This window comes from Citrus clementina, unplaced genomic scaffold (assembly GCF_000493195.1).
Source record: "Citrus clementina cultivar Clemenules unplaced genomic scaffold, Citrus_clementina_v1.0 scaffold_7, whole genome shotgun sequence".
NCBI classification, from domain to species: domain Eukaryota; kingdom Viridiplantae; phylum Streptophyta; class Magnoliopsida; order Sapindales; family Rutaceae; genus Citrus; species Citrus x clementina.
This window is the reverse complement of record NW_006262075.1, coordinates 12,604,376-12,623,658: the sequence shown is the minus strand read 5'-3', so window position 1 is coordinate 12,623,658 and position 19,283 is coordinate 12,604,376. Positions and strand designations below refer to the sequence as shown.

The window sequence follows — 19,283 nt, the reverse complement described above, 5'->3', positions numbered from 1 at the left end:
TTTTCAGGCCAAAGGGCATCACCCTGTAACAAAACAAACCCATGTTAGTTATAAAGGTAGTGCTTTCCTCATCCTGCTCGTCCATGGGTATCTGGTTGTATCCGGAAAAGGCATCCATGAAACTGAGCAGACTATGACCCGCGGTTGAGTCCACCAACTGATATATTTTTTGTACGGGAAAGCTGTCCTTCGGGCATGCCTTATTGAGGTCCGTGAAGTTTACACACATTCTCTACTTCCCATTGGCCTTCTTTACCAGTACTACATTGGAAATCCACTCTGGGTACTTGGCTTCCTTTATAAATCCTGCTTTCAGCAGCTTTTCCACCTCGGCATTTATGGCCTCGTACCTTTCCTGGTTGAAGCACCTCATTTTCTGCCTCACCGGCCTTGCCCCTTTCTTGACTGCCAGCTTGTGACAAGCTACCGCGCGATCAATACCTGGCATATCCTCATGAGACCAGGCAAATATGTCTGCATAGGACTGTAGACACTTCACCAGCTCGCCTTTTATTGCTTCGCCCAATTCTGATCCGACTTTAACCACTCTGGTCGGGTCACTCCTGCTTACAACAACCCCCATCCAGCTTCTCAACAGGTTCCTGGCGACCATTTTTTGAATCCCCTCGGTTATCTAGAGAGGTAACCTGCAGCGTTTCCTTGGCTACTGTAGCATATCAGCTCCTGGCCATTCTCTGGTCGCCTTTTACTACACCAACAACTCCATTTATTCTGTACTTCAGCGCCAGATAATGCGTGGACATTACACATTGACTTATCCTCATGAACGGTCTCCCCAATATCATCTGATAAGGACTTCTTTCTTCTACCACGATAAAATCCATCATCATCGTTCTTTCAAACGGTTTTGATCCCACGGTAATTGGGAGTTCGATGATCCCCATGGGAGTTAGCCGTCCTCCTCCAAATCCCTTCAAGGATGTATTCGTCCGCTCCAGCTTCAAGTCTGAAATCCCCATATCATCTAGGGCCGACTTAAACAGAATGTCTACTGAGCTGCCCGTGTCCACCAGTATTCGCCGCAATTCTGTACTAGCCACCAATGCTTTAATCACCAGTGCATCCTCATGAGGATATAAAATGCCCTCTTCGTCGTCCTCTGTCCACATAATGGGAACTTGCCGCACTTTTGCCCTCTTGGCTGCTGGCAAATTGAGAAGCACCTCTTTGCCAGTCATGGCATATCTCCCATAGTTCTTTCGTGCTCTGTTCGAATCCCCGGCCAATGTTGGCCCTCCTGCTATCACCCGGATGGTCGGTTGTTCTCGTTCCAAACCCCTTTCAACTCCTTCATCCCGTGCATATTGCGATTCAATGACGGGGGACACTCCATCTACATACTCATCCAAGTACTGGTTCCTCACCAAATCCTCCACCTGAATCTTTAGGTCACGGCATTGGCTGATAGTGTGACCGTGAGTGTTGTGGAATTTGCAGAACCTGCTCTTATCACGCCGGTGAGCGGATTTTGTTATAGGGGCCGGAGTATACAGCAGACCTCGTCCCTCGATCCTTTCATATAGTTCCTCCATGGCGATTTTTAATGGAGTGTACTGTCTATATGCCACGCTCTGGTCAACCAACTGAACTGCTCGGCTATCATGGATGTCACCTCGGGCTGGTATAGCCGGTAGCTGCTCTGGTCGTCCAGACCTGTAATTAGTTGCACTTAACGCTTTGGGAGCGCTGTGATAAGGGTGGGCAGCCATCTGCCTGAATTCTCGCTGCCGCTCTTCGATCGGAGGGCGCGGAGGTTGAGCCCGGCTGTGTTGGAACTGTTGTGCTCTTGGAGCTATAGGGTAAGGGCGAGACCGAGCTGATATTCCGCCCATCACTGAAGATTCTCCAGTTCGCTTTCCCGACCCGCTCCCTTTCGGGGCTCTCCGTTCCTTTCGCCTCAGCTCTTCCAGCTGTTCACTTTTAATTCTTGCCGATTTCTCCTCTTCGATTTCTATATCTCGCCTCGCCTGCTCATACCCCGACGAGTAATTCTGTACGAGAGGGCTTCTTAAGTTATACCACAATCGGCCGATTCTTACACCTTCTTTTAATCCCCTCAACGCCTGCGGGTGATTAAAAGCTCCCAGATCCAGCACGGCTCGGTGATATCGTTTTACAAAATCTCGAAGGGATTCATGCTCCTCCTGTTTCATCCCCATCAGTTCCATCATGTCGTCCTCTGAGGCCACTGCCCCTCGGAACTGCTCGGCCAACTCCTGGCACATCTGCTCATACCCCTTTATACTTCCTCGGGGCAGCTTGCGGTACCATTCTCGGGCTCGTCCTTCTAGTGTCAACAGGAACACCCTGCACCGTCATTTCGTTGAAACACTCAATGTGCACCAGCGAGTCACTTCGCCCGGAGTATTTGAGGTCGGGGAAGCGGAAATCTCTTGGGATTATGGTACTCATGATCTCAGTTGATAACGGAGATTCTTCATCTAGCATTATCCTCCAACTCGGGGGCTTTCTCTTGCCTTGTATCTCCTCTATCACCTGCGCCAATCTGCGCACCTCCCCCTCCAATTCTATAGCACGATCAGGATCACGTGCAGCTATCTGGTCTCGCTCCTGCTCGGCGTTCTACAACCGCTGTCTAAGCTCTCCTTCATCAACACTGGCCCCTCGGCCATTAATTTCCAGTATCCGTTCGGGGCGAGGTTGGTCTCTCCCTTCATCCACGTGTTCCCCTGGGACCCAACCAGTACTTCTGTGGGGATGCACCCCATTAGGTTCGTCTGCGGGCGGAGGGATTTCCTCGACTCTACGCCTCCGGAGGCTGGGTTCTGCTCCAACTTCATCTCTTCCCACGGGGGTTTAACAATCCCTTCTCCGCTTATCCCTCAGCTCAAACAATATGGCCGCGAGAGTCTCCATTTGTTTCTCCATCCGCTCCAGTCTATCTTGCATCATCCTCTCTTGGGCTTCATTTGCAATTTCCCGGAGAGTGATTGTCTCCACCGTTTCATTGTCCTCCCTTAAAGTATCCTTTCTTGACACATCCATATCCAATCGTTCGCTGCTTCTCCGATAATTACTAATTTGGTGGTAGCTTTTTATTCAGCTCCCCACAGACGGCGCCAAAATGTTGATGCTTAAATCTGCTCGCCTTTTGACCGACCAGATTCTTTCACCAACGTTTGTGTTGACAACTGTTGCTCGGACCACTGGGGTTGGAATCGCCCTCCTTTCTCTTACTAGACCTGCGTTCACCAAAAACGGATCAGAGACGCCGGTGGTTTTGCCGGCGTAAACCCTCCGATGCCTAAGTTGGCACAAGGTGTTTACGGGAAAACAGTGTAATTTGGATTCAAGAAAGGTTTCTAACTTGTTTCGAAGTTTGTAAGAAAAAGGCCTGATTGCAATTTGGCAGCGTTTTCCCTCTCTTAATTTTTCTATCCCTTTCTTCATCGATTTCTTCTTCTTTTATAGCCGCTGTCCCACGTTCCCGTTTGCCCTCCATCCCACCTTTTTCGGGTAGTGGCAGCCCCTCATGGGCAAACGTGGGATCTCGCGTCTCCCGCAACGGTTCTGGGAAAGCGCAACTACCGTGATCCTGTGAGATCTTGTTTCCGCTTTTTTGGGGGACGGGTATCGGCTCGGTATATACCTCTGGTCAGTATTCGTCTCTGATCGGCTCATGTTCCCCCTGTTCTGCTCGTACCATTTGGCTGAGGTGATTCATACCGGGGTGGAAATAGTAGCATGGCCGACTTGATGCTTTTATTTGCTTAACACCTGTCGTATCTCATATGAATCTAGAGAATTTTTTCTACCCAAGTTGGCGCCAAAGTTAGATACATGTGACGCGTGATGTCTCTGTTAACATTTTAATTCAGAGTTTTAATTCACACGCCAAAGAATTATGTTCAGCCTTGCACTAGGAATATCAGTTATCAAATATGATCCATGTTAATCCTCCATTTTTATTTTCTCTGAGAACAAAAATTGGTTTCTAAGTTTTCCTTAACATATTTGTAATTTATCATTCATGCGAAATTTCAGAGGCTAAAAACATCCAAAAGTTGTGTGCAATTGTCATAGTGAGTTAGTGATGAATCAGCTTATTTTCCTTTACTTTCAAAGATCAAAGGAACAACTTTCTAATTGAAAAAAGTTCCTTGATCAAAAGAATGAGTTAATGGTTTTTCATGCGCCCCCCCCCCCCCCCCCCCCCCCAAAAAAAAAGAGTATGTGGAAAAAATAAAAAAGATTTCCCTTCCGTGATTAGGTTTAAATGAATGACTTCCTGGTTTAATTGAGTAAGAAAAAAGAAAAAAAAATCAAGAGTGTACATCTTAATACAAACTCGGAGTTCAAAAAATATTTCCTCGCCAATTTGAGAGAAGCAGCAAAGAAACAAAACAAAATTGATATAAATAAAAATCAACATATGATTGATCGTGCTGATAGTCAACACATGATTAATTGTCTTAATGTTTGTAGATTAAAGGGAAGAAAAAAAACTGATTGATCAATCTTTGTCAATCAATCGTTCCCAAATTATTATAAACATGTCATTTCATTTTTTTTTTTAATTCTAACACATGTATAAATTGAACCTTTTAGGTTGAAGTGTATCAGTACCAATTATTACTATTTTCAGTATATTTTTCTTTAGAATTTCTCAAATATAACCCGCATATTTATATGGCAAATATGGGAAAAAAAATCTCTCAAGTATGATGTTTGATCCTTTTTTTATATCACTAATTTAAAAAAAAAAAATTTGCTTTTCGACACACTGACTTGTGGCAAAAAAAAAAAAAAAAAAAAACAAATAAATAAAAATCTTCAAATCATAAATAAAAATTCAGTTCTTTCAACAAATTTTTTATTTATAGTATTACTCTTTTTATAAAGTGCGAGTTCCCTTTTTGAAAGACTCATATATTCGCACATGATATGTAACATATGTGCGGGAAAAAAAAAAATGAGGCGGTTAAAAAGTAAATAAAAATAAAAGAAGAAGCTGGAAACAGGGGAACACATACACACGTGTGAGAAAGTGAGTGGAGCTGTAAACCGACCCGAAACCCGACCCACACCCACGAACCCGATCCGGCCATATCTCCACTTTCCGGCCACCTCACCGGCCGATCAAGGTACCAATCTGAAGCTTGAAGACTGGTCGTTGTATCCCCGCCATCACCGTTGCCGCGTAACAGTCAAAACGCTGGCAATCAAGCTCGATAAGCCGCTGTAAAACCCACCCTTTCTCGCCGTCGGTTCCGCCGGTTTTGGGTGACGCCACCGCTTGAATCTTGATCCTCAGCTCACGCTCATCATTTTTCGACCATCCCTGCTACCGGAAACAGCCGTTTTGGCCGCGAACGACTGCCGGAAAGTTTGCGGCTTGGGAAGCTCGACCCGCCGCTGTTGTCGCGCGTGGGAGCTCACCGCCGGCACTATTAGACTCAGCGTGATTGGAAATATCAGACCCGAGCTTACCGGCTGCCGTTTACTGAATTCCGGTCTCCGTTAACCGGCGAGGGTAATTCGGTAATTTCACATTTTGAGAGTGATTTTGTAATTTCTGAAATTGAGTATTGATTGTAATTACGAGGGTGATTCGGTGATTTATGATTTTGTAGTATTTTAATGATTCACGGACTCGAAAGTGTGTTAGTAATTTTACCGACAAAGGAGTTGTAAATTATAGATAAATGTTTGTTTTGAATTTATTGCTTAAATTTAGTCCTAATTTTGATTTATGGAATTATGTCATTTCCTTGATTTAGGTGGATCTTATAGCGAGAATCAGTCCGTAGGTAAGGACAATATCCGAGTTTGAATATCATTACTGTGAGTAAAATATACAAAATCTATTTTCTTTATAGTTTATTATGATTTTAAAATATGGTAAAATATGTTTACGAAATAAGTTTTAAAGGCTCTGAGATTTTTTTAAAAAAAATGGATTTTATTTGCGTATTAGTGTTTATTATTAAAGATGTGTATGATTGATGATTTTATTGCTGATTTTGAATATATGCATGGTAATATTTTTAAGAAAAGGAATTAGATTCAAAGTATGTTAAATGAAAAGAAAATGAGATTTCATATGTGATTATGTGTTTATGTATATGTGGATCTTATAGTGAGAATCAGTCCGTAGGTAAGGACAATATCCGAGTTTGAATATCATTACTGTGAGTGAAATATACAAAATCTATTTTCTTTATAGTTTATTATGATTTTAAAATATGGTAAAGTATGTTTACGAAATAAGTTTTAAAGGCTCTGATATTTTTTTTTTAAAAAAATGGATTTTATCTGCGTATTAGTGTTTATTATTAAAGATGTGTATGATTGATGATTTTATTGCTGATTTTGAATATATGCATGGTAATATTTTTAAGAAAAGGAATTAGATTCAAAGTATGTTAAATGAAAAGGAAATGAGATTTCATACGTGATTATGTGTTTATGTATATGTGTGTAAACTATTGTTTGTAAAAGTATTGGATATGACCCTTCTCCGGTTACAGTGATACAAAGATGATGAGGCCTTTGGGGCCTGTCTGAACACAGATAGAGACTTTGGGCCATGTGTTTGGGTGTTTTTGCCTTTTAGGAGAATATGCATGTGATATGATGATAACAGTGATACATATATAGATGAGATACAGACTTTTGGGCCCTGTCTGAGTACACACAGAGGTTTTGGGCCTTGTGCTTGGATGCTTTTGTCCTTTAGGGGCTAGATTATGCATAAAAAGATGAGCTATATGACTAGATATGAGATGACACTTCCTTGTCTATCTGTGTAGCTCCGAGGCGTGACAGTACCTAGATAGTACGTCATTACTTGTCTGTTGAGGTTCGGATACAACGAGATTATTCTCATGGGTAATTGTTTAGTAATGATTTCAGATTTATGTATTTTATATGATATTGTGATATGATTTCGACGGTTACTACATACGATTTTATATATATGCTCTTCAAGGTTAGTAATCTAATTTAAATGTTAAATGATTTATTAATGGTTTCTTGCATATAGTTTGATGAAATCGTGTTTGGAAATGATATGATTATTTCTTTTAAAGTAAGTTTATTTTCAAAAAATTACGATCCACACACTGAACTCATCGAGTTTTATTCTCATTTCATTTTTATTGTATTCTTCCCCTTCCCCCCAACAGAAAGTTGCAGGTACACGAGATAGACCCGACAACTGTAAATATATTTTGAGTCTTATCCAAGTGATTGTGTTAGAAGATATAGATGATTTTTGTTAGAACATCCTAATCATCTTATTGTTTTGAGATTGTATAATTTTGTTATATTATTCTTTTGGAATTAAGAATAAATCAATGTATGTTAATATTAGTTATAATATAATCTTTTGATACCTTGGAGATATCTTGGGTAAAAATTTCAGTATTCTGGTTGAGAATGATGATCATTAGAGTTGGTTGTATATTAAATTATTTTGAAAGTATTATATTTATAAAAGAAACTCTTAAATTCGGCAGAATTCTCACTAATTAAATTATTATCTATCTAGTTTTGATGAGATTAGACTCAGGGCGGGTCATTTCATGATAACCACACGTATATATCCGCACATAGATAATCTTCATTATTTTGCTATATTTGTGTAAACGTAGACTAAGGACCCCCTTTTTTTTTTACTTAATGATTTAATTGACTTAATTTTAATTAGTTAAGTTATTTAGTCTATTTGTTTTTTTTTCAATTTAATGAAAATTTTCAGCCATTAAATCATTAAGTTATTAAGCTAATTTTTTTAGTCTTTTGCTTAATACAAAAAGTCTGAATGATATCATTAAAAAATGTTCTCTAAAATATCCCTATCTAACTAATTAATTTTTTACCTAAATAAAATTTAATAATTAGCATTATTACTCATCTCTATATAACTTGTGATAATATATGGTGGTAAACTATTATTATTTTTATCTTTTTATTTTCTTCAAATTAGCATTATTTATCTTCATAATTTTTTATTAATATTTTTATACAAAAACATCATAAACTATAACTAATTTCATAAACTATAATAAAATTAATTAACATATATAATATAGAATATTAAAGAGTTGTATTCAATTGAATATGATTTATGTTATGATAATTTATTATCTTATTTATATTCTTTGAAATGTTTATTATTTATCTAACATTTACAATTTGTAAGGACATAAATGTAAAAAATATTAATTTTCATTTTTTAGTTAAAAAACAACATAATATTTATTTTTAGTGATTCAGATAAAAAAACAAACATATCATTCAGATTAAGACATTTAGCTCTATTCAGAATTCAAACTGATTCAGATCTATTCAGATTGCAGACAAAAAAGCAAACACCACCTAAAACGACCAAAAAGAATTCTAATATTTTGTTTAATATTTTCAAGGAGCAATGATAGGTATCTCAACATTTAAGTCCCAATTAATGTGGCATTCATCTATTACATTGTAGTTAAGTAATTTTAGTAATTAGGAAATCCATCATCTAATAAATGAGGGACAAATAGTATTAGGACTCAAGTTGGGACTCAAATATCAGGATCCTTAACATTATTGATTTCCAAGACGTTTATTACTTCCACCTAGCTTTAGACTGGGAATTATTTGATAATTTCAAACCCAAAATTACACTTAAATTCTTTAAATTATCTCAACTTTTATTTCACTAGTTGACTATCTCCATCATCTATTGGAAAAAAATAGAATTGACGTGCGACCACTTGTATGTTGGCTTAATTTCAAAGTCAATTAACATTTTTTTTTCACGAAGGTTCGGTTTGGTATAACTTTTTAAATAAAGTTTATTTAAATAGAGGTTTTGTTAGTAGAGCTTTTATAAGTAGAACTTATACGCAAAAAATTTTATTTGTTTGATTGTCAAGAAGAGTTTTTATTAAAAACTATAAAATTAGTTTAATAAACAAGTTCTTAAATTATGTCATGAAAATAATGAAATAAGATTGTCAAAAGTAAAGGATATTTTAGATATTTTAATATTTTTTTAAAAAATAAATCTCTACTCCTAAAATTTTTTATCTTTTGTTAGTAGAGACAAAATATCTTATTTAATTTTCAAAAGTTCTACTAAAAAGACAATTAAACAACAAAAATTTTGATAAGAGATTATGAGATTAAATAAGCACTTATGACTATTAAATAAACTATACTTAATAGACACAAAGTACTAATAAAGCATTTTTCCTCATTGATCTAAGTCTTACAAGTCTTCTTTAATCATTATAGAGATTAGAACTGATTGTCTTAATATGTGCTAATCACTATAATGGTTGATTGTCGATCAATATCAAGATCGATTGTCCAATAACATAAAGATTGATTGAATCAAACTTTAAAAATCATTCAAATTCCTAATTATAATGACTCATGATTGAAACATTTTTTTCACAAAATTAATTTTTGCATATATTGAGCTTTTATGCTCATGATTGATGAATTAATAGAGTGAAAAATTGATATTGATTCAAGTATATAATACTTAAATAACCTTCGAACTCTTGAACTAATTTTTATAAATGAGCTAGGTCCATGTACTATTATACTCGCTCTTCTAGTAAGAAATATTAATTCACCACCCTCAACATTTGATGGACTGCTCATTCACAGGTTTTGGTGGTCACCGTGATTGACGCTTTTAACTCCTTGATTGAATGCTGCAATATATTATATATATGTGCTTACAAATATGAGTTAGTTGCATGTGACATGCGCGGCGTCCCTGTTAATGATTTTGATTCACATGGCAAAATAAAGAAACGCGTGACATGCGTGACATGAATTGGTTGCATGTGACATGCCTTGATGTTGAAATTAGTTTTCAACATTTTCACACAATCTTTTATTTTATTTTTTTAACATTTTCTTTGTTAATAAAAATTGGTTTCTAAGTTTTCCTTCACATATCTGTAATTTATAATTGATGTTGAAATTTCGGAGGCTAAAAACATCCAAAAGTTTTCTGCAATTGTCATATTGAGTTAGTGATGAATCAGCCTATTTTTCTTTGGCTTTTGATGGTTGTCAAAGCCAACAAAAATAAATACCTATTCTAAATAAATTGTGTATAGTGATTGAGCAGGGTCGTGTCCACAGAGATCGGTAATTATTTAAATCCTTTTAAAACGTAAAACATAAAATAGGGGTTTTGTTGACAATAATAAAAATCAAATAAAAATAACAAGAATGCAAATTAAAGTTGTAATTCAAATTGGAGAAAGCTTTGGTTGAAGGAATTAACTCAGCTTGATTCGGCTACTGATCATTGATTCAAATATAAATTATTACTACTAATGAATAGACTGGTTATAGCTACTGAGACCCTCTAATAGCCAATCTCTCCTTAACTAGTCGATAACCAATGTACGACCGTTGGTTATTTCCCTAATCAATAGACAACCCTAGATACGATCATAGGATTTAATCAATTGACAACCTGAAAAACCAGAGAGACCCAAATCCTAATCAATAAACGCATACGATGCTTCATTTAAATTAGATTGTTCATTCTCATAACACAACTCACTGCTATGTTATTTGTCACAAACATTAAAATCTTCATACGATGAATCCTTTAATTAACAATAGATTAAGTTGATAATTAAATAGTGGTCAGTTATCTAATTAACAAACATAATCATGAAAATAATTCAGAGAATAAACAAATACCCAAAAAGTAATAAAACAATTAAAGCATAAGAAATATCTCATAGTAATGATGAATCAAAGCTTCATTAACCTTCAACCAGAAAAATAGGTTTAGTTCTTCATAGAGAGAAAGAAAAATTTAGATCTAGGGTTTCTTTCTTTTTTCCAATCCCCCCTAGAGTTCTTTTTAAAATAAAATACTAATATCTGAAATATTAAATTCGTAATTACAAAAATAACTAAAAATACAAAACATGTTAAACTAAAAACTGCAGGTCCGTAGTTGACAGCACGCGCCCACGCCTTATCAAAAAAGTTCTTTTGACACTCATAATTTCTCCAAGAGAACAATCATCCTTAAACATCATCTTGTAGCTCAATTTTAGCACCAATCAATAGAATTGCACCTATAAAAATAAAACACAAGTAAATCACTATTATTAAGTGCAAAACATCAATATTAAGGGAAGTAAACAATACAAAACTAGTGCATAAATTGCACTCTAACAACTTTAGTCGGTTTTCCTTTTCATTTACCTTTACTTTTCCTTCATTCAAATTCTTTTGCTGTAAGGCTGTCGTCCTCAAACCAAATTATGATATTTATTAGTCGTGCCTTGACTGTGGCCTTGATTGATGATATGATTGCTTGATTGTGGGACAAAACTAAGTTACAGGCTCTGTATGTAACAGCTCAGTGCAAATTGGTCTTGTATCAGCTAAGTTCCAACAACTTTTCCTCTCCCCTGCAACGCGTGGATGCTCCGCATTTGCTACGTTACATACTCAAGGTCCTTGATTGTGTTCATAAGCTTGACTACTGGTTAATTTCTATCAATTATGACCCCTGTCCCCGGGTCGTAGAATGAGGACTCCCTGGTCACAAGTCAATGAAATTGCAGAAAGTGTCTGATCATTGAATGCTAATTTCCTCTTACCGGCGTAGACTATGGTTTAATAAATCTTTCTTAAATTTCCTCATGGCTTCCTATGTCACAATGATATTGGTGTAGCCGGTGACTTTGGATAAAGTCATACTGGCGTACATTATGGTTTTAGCACTGCCTGGAACTATATTATTCATCAATTTTTTTATAATAATTATATATTTTTTTTTATTTTGGTTTGAGTACTTCATATCTCTGAATATATATATGTATATATATCACCAGTCAAAGATATGTAATTCACATTTGACTTTAACCAAATAAAAAGTTGTTTTGCAATGGAAATACTTCCTTCATTAAGCTCTCATTAACCTCACTACTTTGGATTGTTGTTTTGGATGAAATCCATGGATGCAAGGCTTGCTTGGAAGCTGAGATGACCAAGCTCTTAGTTCATGATTTCACGATGATGAAGGAATGTCGTCTGATTGCTGTGATGATTGGGAGGGAGCGACGGATCTCTTCTCAATAAAATAACGGAATTCAATTCTTCTCAATACAGGAATAAATTATTTGATTATTTCAAACCCAAACTTACGCTAAATTATCTCAATTAACTTTCATTTTATTAGTTGACTATCTCAAATAACTGTTGACTATCTCGATCAACCGGCTCCAAGTTGGCTTGTTTTCCACGGAGTATTAATGAAGCACTTTTCCTCGTTGGTCCAAGCCTTATAAGTCTTCGTTAGTCTTTACAATTCAATGCTTGCATAGATTAATTATTTGATAATTCCATGCAAATCCAAGCATACAATTCAATAGAAAATAATTATCGTAATTTTAGAAAGACAGTTTTGAAACAATAATTGAAAGTATTCATTTGAACTTTTTATATTTACAGAGAAAAGTCTATTGGTGCTAGTTTCCAATTCATAAAAATAAGTCATCCGTGAAACACGCTTTGAAATTGGTTAGGCAGGCTGCAAAGTAAAACGTGATCACCACTCAACCATCTTTAACATAAAAACGTACACTCCACGCTTGACTTGTAAAAACTGGAAATTTTCCATGCTTTCAAGAATGGTGATCAAATTGGGGACGCAATGGATAATTCTTGATGATTTATTGGTTGACTGACTCTATCTAATTTTGAATTTTAAAAAAATATAGAAAAATATTTGAAAACCAATATTTTTACATTTTTTCTTACAAGTTTGAAATTTGATTTATATAATGAAATATTTCTATTAGCTATTAAATTTATCGTAATTTTAGAAAGGAATTTTTGAAACAGTAGTTGAAACTCTTAGTTCATGGTTTGATGATGATGAACCTCCTTCATATGATGTCAATAATGAATTAGCTTATTTTTCTTTGGCTTTCCTCTATCTTTCTTCGAGCTCTGATATTTGAACACTATCAAGAAACCACCAAGATAGAAAAACGAGTATTGTTTATACTACAATACCACTAGCTTACTGTATCTTTCTTTTATGAGCAATTGAAATGTATTAATTATAGTCGGTTGCTTTCAAGCGGGGTTTATGCCTTGTTGTGCAATTCATTTGCCATATGAATCTGAAGAATTTATTGTTCACTGAGATCTTAAGACTATGGAGTGAAGGCCTTAACAGAATTAGCTCAAGATGGCGCCAACATTAGTTACACGTGACACGCAGGACAGTCTCTGTTAATCATTTTGATTCACACGGAAGCTAAAAACATCCAAAAGTTGTGTGCAATTGTCATATGGAGTTACTGATGAATCAGCTTAACATTTTCTTTTCATTTTCGTTTACTTTTCCTTTTCATTTTCTTTTACTTTTCCTTCATTCAAATTCTTTCACTGTGCGGCTGTGGTCCTCAAACTCAATTATGATATTTACTAGTCGTGCGCTGAATGTGGCTTTGATTGATGATATGATTGCTTGATTGTGTTTATAAGCTTGACCATTGGTTAACGTTAACACACATCCTCCGTATCCCACGGGTTAATTCATGTTTGATTATATGATTATAATTATGGACCTGTCTATGTTACAGATTCTGTAACAAACATCTCCCGTCATCCCACCATCCGATTTTCTTTTGTTTAGTTTCTCACTCCACATCCAACCACATCCAACGGCTGATGCTGCAGTCTGTACCTTACAGATTCTGTAACGTAGTTTTGTCCTATAATTATACGTCAATCGATGGATGTACTAATTCATGTTTCTATTGGCTTTCCAAAAAAGAATCTCAGTTTATTGTGAAATATACAAGCCCTTATACACACCGGATAAATTTCTAAACATGTATAAAAAATAGTTGATTATTGATTTTTACAAATTCCAATATATCAAACATCCTATTGAATTATTAATTCCAAAGCACTTTTTTATGTATCAATAGTGGAATAAATTATTTGATAATTTAAAACCCAAACTTACGCCTAAATTCTTTAAATTATATCAATCAACTTTTATTTTATTAGTTGACTATCTCCATCAATTTTTGTAAAAAATAGAATTGACGATCATTTGTATGTTGGCTTAATTTGAAAGTCAGTCAGCATTTATTTTCCATGGAGTATTAATGAAGTGTTTTTCCTCATTGGTCCAGGTCCTACAAGTCTTCGTCAGTCATTATAGAGACCAAAACTAATTATCTTTATCTGTGCCAATCGCTATAAAGATTGATTTTGAATTAATATTAAGATCGATTGTCCAGTAACATTAAGATTGATTGAATCAATCTTTAAAAATCAATCAAACTTCCAATTATAATAATTGTGACTTTTTGTTTCATAAATTCGTAATTTTTGTATAAATCGAGCTTTTATTCTCATGATTGGTGAAGCCATAGAGCAAAAATTTTGATCTTGATAGGAAATATTAATTGAGCATACATTGGGTTTTGATGGACTAATCATTCACAGGCTTTGGGGGTCACCGTGATTGGCGCTTTAACACAATGATTGAATGCTGCAATACATATGTATTTATTTATAAAATTAAGCCTATTTAAATTTCACCTCTACATATATCATACATCATATAAAATGTCATTTGAATGTAGTCCACGCTTTTATGAGTAAATTATCAAATATATATGGAAAATTACTTGATTAATTGTTGGCCATCTAATAATAAAAAATTAACAAAAATCTAATAAAATAATTTTCTAAACTCACTAAATATTTTAGAATATAAATCCTTGAATAGATTTTTTGATAATTCAGTGCAAACCCAATCATACAATCGACACCTTATAGACCTCTGGATCTTAAATTACATAAATTCTTAGTCAACTTTTATTTTATAGTATTGACCGTCGCCACTAATTGTTAGTGGAAAAAGAATTGATTGCCACTTGTTTGTTGGCTTAATTTGAAAGTCAGTCAACTTTAATTTTCCACGTAGTTGTAATAAAAGATGCAAAATTTTTATTTTCCACGTAGTTGTCATTTAAATTGGACCCGTACCGCTGTCCCAAGTTCATACGAAATTTCTGTTTTAGTCATTTCAAGTGATTGCAATAGTAATGAAGAGTGCAGACTGAGAGCAATGGAAACTTTCCTTATTAAGGATTCCCAATATCTTTGATTTTAGTAGCTTTGATTCAAAGTACTGTATGTGTTTTATGATTTAGTCCATCTGACTTAACTATTTAACATTTTATCCAATAAAAGTGTCACAAGAGCTTCAAATAACATTTATGTGTTTTTTCATTTCAGACTACGCCACAGTAACTAAACATAGATGAAGATTTACTTTGATTAATTATTGATTTTCTAATAAATTAATTTAAACTTATCAAACATCCAATCAAATTCTTCTCAAAACACATTATTTAATAGATTGACTGATAATGCAATGGAAATCCAAACAAACGGTTAAATTATTTAAATTCTCTCAGTCAACTTTTATTTTATTAGTTATGATTATCTCCATCAAACTATTGGAAAAATTTATAGTTTACAATCACTTTATCTATATTTTCCACGGGGTATTAATGAAGTGCTTTTTCCCGTTGGTCGAATGTTGCAAAACATGGAATGCTTAGAAGTCTTCAAAGATGGCGATGTATTGGAAAGTCTTAAAAAAGTCTTCATCCAATCAAATTGCAAGACCTGCGATAAACTTTTAGTATAAATTGCTCTGCAACGGAAAGTTGCTCATTGCACATTGAATTTTAACCAAATGAAAAGTTGCTCTGCAATGGAAAGTACTTCCTGTAATAAGTTCTCATTAATGTCACTAATTTGGATTATTGTATTGATAAATGAAATTCATGGATACAAAGCATGCTTGGAAACAGAGAGGACTGCTCTGTTGGAAATCAAGAGCTTCTTCCTGTCAGTCAGTGATATTGGATATGATGACAAAATCCTTCCTTCATGGGTTGGTGAGGATGATGGAATGCCGTCTGATTGTTGTGATGATTGGGAGGGAGTTATGTGCAACGCCACCACACGACGCGTGATGCAACTCTCACTCAATGAGACGACAAAATTCAACTACCCTTTTAACTCCTTTTTTGTTTATGAAGGACCTCCGACTTTGCTTCTGAATATGTCATTGTTTCATCCTTTTGAAGAATTGCAAAGACTCAACTTATTTCGGAATTGGTTTACAGGCATCTATGAGAAGAGAGGTCCGTATATATGTATACAGTTATTTCTCGTCCATAAATATTTTGTCAGTGACTAATTAATAATAACACTTCATATTCATTTGCAGCTTACGATAGCTTTGGGAGTTTGAAGCAGCTGAAGACCTTAAATCTTGAAAATAATTTCTTCAACGACAGAATATTACCATATTTGAATACACTTACTTCACTTACCACTCTGAATCTTCATTACAATAAGATTGAAGGTTCCAGAACCAGGCAAGGTATATACATATACGTTTCAGGCCAGCAGATATACTTGTCAGGCAACTTAATTAATTTCTTAATTAAAATATATATGTATATTGTCTTGATCAAAATTAATGTTTTCTGAGCAGGATTAGCAAATTTGAGATACTTGCAAGTGTTGGATCTAAGCTGGAACAACAATTTAACTAGTGGCTCTTTAACAAGGCTAGGTAGGCTACTAAGATAATTACCAAGTTAGCACACTAATCACAAATTTCAACAATAATTTTAAAAATAATAGTTTGCTTTTTGTTGGTGTAGGATTGGCAAATTTGACAAACCTGAAAAAATTGGATCTTACTGGTTGTGGAATAACTACAATTCAAGGTACACGGCAACAAGTCACTACCCAAATTCCTTGTGATATTATTATGCCCTTAATTTTTACACATGTATAATGTCAAATTAAAACCAATTTTTGACTGGAAAACTTGACAAACTTGACTACAATTGGTACACGACAAAAATTTGCTTTCTAATTTCTTAGTAAAATTTTTTTAACAAAAGAAAAAAATAAAACCATTTTTGAGTATATGATCAATTTAATTAGATCTAAATCATAAGCTTTATTACTACAATTATTTAATCTAACTTTGAAATTTATTTCTTAATTCTTTATTTTTTTTCCCAAAGATGATTACTAAGATTTTTCTTCTTTCTTGGCGCAATATTAGCTAAATTAAAAAACTTGGAAGCGTTGGATTTCAGTTCTAATTATTATATACACGGTTCTTTAGAAGATAATTTTTTAATTAAACAATGTCCACAGTTAATTTTCATTCAATATTTACTATATTATTTTAATTAAACAATTTAGACGAGAGTGACATAACTGTTATTGACAAAATTTACCTTTTTTTAATAGGATTAGCAAATTTGACAAACCTGCAAGTGTTGGATTTAAGCGATAATCAAAATCTGACAACGCTAAGTAGGCCACTAAATCTGAGATAAGAAGCAAATTAAATGTAAAATTAACGTTCATCAAACGCGCGGATCACATACAATGCCATTAAATGTAATATTTTCATTTTTTATCGGCGCATGTAGGATTCGCAGATTTGCCAAACTTAAAAACATTGGATCTTGGTTCTTGTGGGATAACTACAATTCAAGGTATATAACAATTCACTTCCTCCAATGACAAAAATTGTTTTAGATGTTAATCAAGATGATAATATATTTCCATTTTTTTAATTGCTTTTTCCACATTTTCAAGTTTACTCAAAGTGCAAACTAATTTACAAATTATGATTCAAACACTCCAAATCTTGGTAATGCTAAAAGTGACGGTATATATTAAAATATCAATAGAAACCAAAAAATAACAATGTGCACAGTTAATTTTCATTCAATATTTACCATATTATTTTAATTAAACAATTTAGACGAGAGTGACATAACTGTTATTGACAAAATTTATGTGTTTTTTTTTTAACAGGATTAGCAAATTTGACAAACCTGCAAGTGTTGGATTTAAGCGGTAATCAAAATCTGACAACGTTAGGTAGGCCACTAAATCTAAGATAAGAAGCAAATTAAATGTAGAATTAATGTTCATCAAATGCACGGATCACATACAATTCCTTTAAATGTAATATTTTCATTTTTTATCGGCGCATGTAGGATTCGCAAATTTGCCAAACTTGAAAGTATTGGATCTTCGTTATTGTGGGATAACTACAATTCAAGGTATATAACAATTCACTTCCTCCAATGATAAAAATTGTTTTAGATGTTAATTAAGATGATAATATATTTCCATTTTTTTATTGTTTTTTTCACATTTTCAAGTTTACTCAAAGTTCAAACTAATTTACAAATTATGATTCAAACACTCCAAATCTTGGTAATGCTAAAAGTGATGGTATATATTAAAATATCAATAGAAAAATAAAAAATAACAATGTGCACAGTTAATTTTCATTCAATATTTACTATATTATTTTTATTAAACAATTTAGACGAGAGTGACATAACTGTTATTGACAAAATTTACCTTTTTTTAACAGGATTAGCAAATTTGACAAACCTGCAAGTGTTGGATTTAAACGGTAATCAAAATCTAACAACGTTAGGTAGGCCACTGAATCTAAGATAAGAAGCAAATTAAATGTAGAATTAATGTTCATCAAACGCACGGATCACATACAATTCCTTTAAATGTAATGTTTACATTTTTATCTGCGCATGTAGGATTTGCAGATTTGCCAAACTTGAAAATATTGGATCTTGGTTATTGTGGGATAACTACAATTCAAGGTATATAACAATTCACTTCCTCCAATGACAAAAATTGTTTTAGATGTTAATTAAGATGATAATATATTTCCATTTTTTTATTGTTTTTTTCATATTTTCAAGTTTACTCAAAGTGCAAACTAATTTACAAATTATGATTCAAACACTCCAAATCTTGGTAATGCTAAAAGTGACGGTATATATTAAAATATCAATAGAAACAAAAAAATAACAATGTGCACAGTTAATTCAATATTTACCATATTATTTTAATTAAACAATTTAGACGAGAGTGACATAACTATTATTGACAAAATTTATGTGTTTTTTTTTAACAGGATTAGCAAATTTGACAAACCTGCAAGTGTTGGATTTAAGCGGTAATCAAAATCTGACAACGTTAGGTAGGCCACTGAATCTAAGATAAGAAGCAAATTAAATGTAGAATTAATGTTCATCAAACGCACGGATCACATACAATTCCTTTAAATGTAATATTTTCATTTTTTATCGGCGCAAGTAGGATTCGCAGATTTGCCAAACTTGAAAACATTGGATCTT

General features: G+C 34.1%; 2 protein-coding genes across 2 annotated transcripts; one reads left to right on the top strand and one right to left on the bottom strand.

Annotated features, from left to right (window-relative positions):
* Positions 1–677: 677 nt before the first annotated feature.
* LOC112096926 lies at positions 678–3,027 on the bottom strand. Its single transcript, XM_024181151.1, has 2 exons — positions 2,876–3,027; positions 678–2,328 (listed from the first exon to the last, which is right to left on the bottom strand). Exons 1-2 carry the CDS (start codon positions 3,025–3,027, stop codon positions 678–680), a joined length of 1,803 nt encoding a protein of 600 aa, XP_024036919.1.
* A 12,784-nt stretch (positions 3,028–15,811) lies between these two features.
* LOC112096925 (receptor-like protein EIX1) lies at positions 15,812–17,435 on the top strand. The gene is made up of 5 exons (XM_024181150.1): positions 15,812–16,214; positions 16,301–16,456; positions 16,571–16,651; positions 16,743–16,808; positions 17,347–17,435. Exons 1-5 carry the CDS (start codon positions 15,812–15,814, stop codon positions 17,433–17,435), a joined length of 795 nt encoding a protein of 264 aa, XP_024036918.1.
* The last annotated feature ends 1,848 nt before the right edge of the window (positions 17,436–19,283 follow it).

Excerpts from the sequence above, each read along its gene's own strand:
- LOC112096926 (XM_024181151.1), bottom strand. The coding sequence starts at position 3,027 with ATGGATGTGTCAAGAAAGGATACTTTAAGGGAGGACAATGAAACGGTG. Across the intron at positions 2,329-2,875 it reads GAGACTCTCGCGGCCATATT|GGTGTTCCTGTTGACACTAG; the intron begins GTTTGAGCTGAG and ends ATGACGGTGCAG.
- LOC112096925 (XM_024181150.1), top strand. The coding sequence starts at position 15,812 with ATGTCACTAATTTGGATTATTGTATTGATAAATGAAATTCATGGATAC. Across the intron at positions 16,215-16,300 it reads AGGCATCTATGAGAAGAGAG|CTTACGATAGCTTTGGGAGT; the intron begins GTCCGTATATAT and ends ATTCATTTGCAG. Across the intron at positions 16,652-16,742 it reads TGGCTCTTTAACAAGGCTAG|GATTGGCAAATTTGACAAAC; the intron begins GTAGGCTACTAA and ends TTGTTGGTGTAG.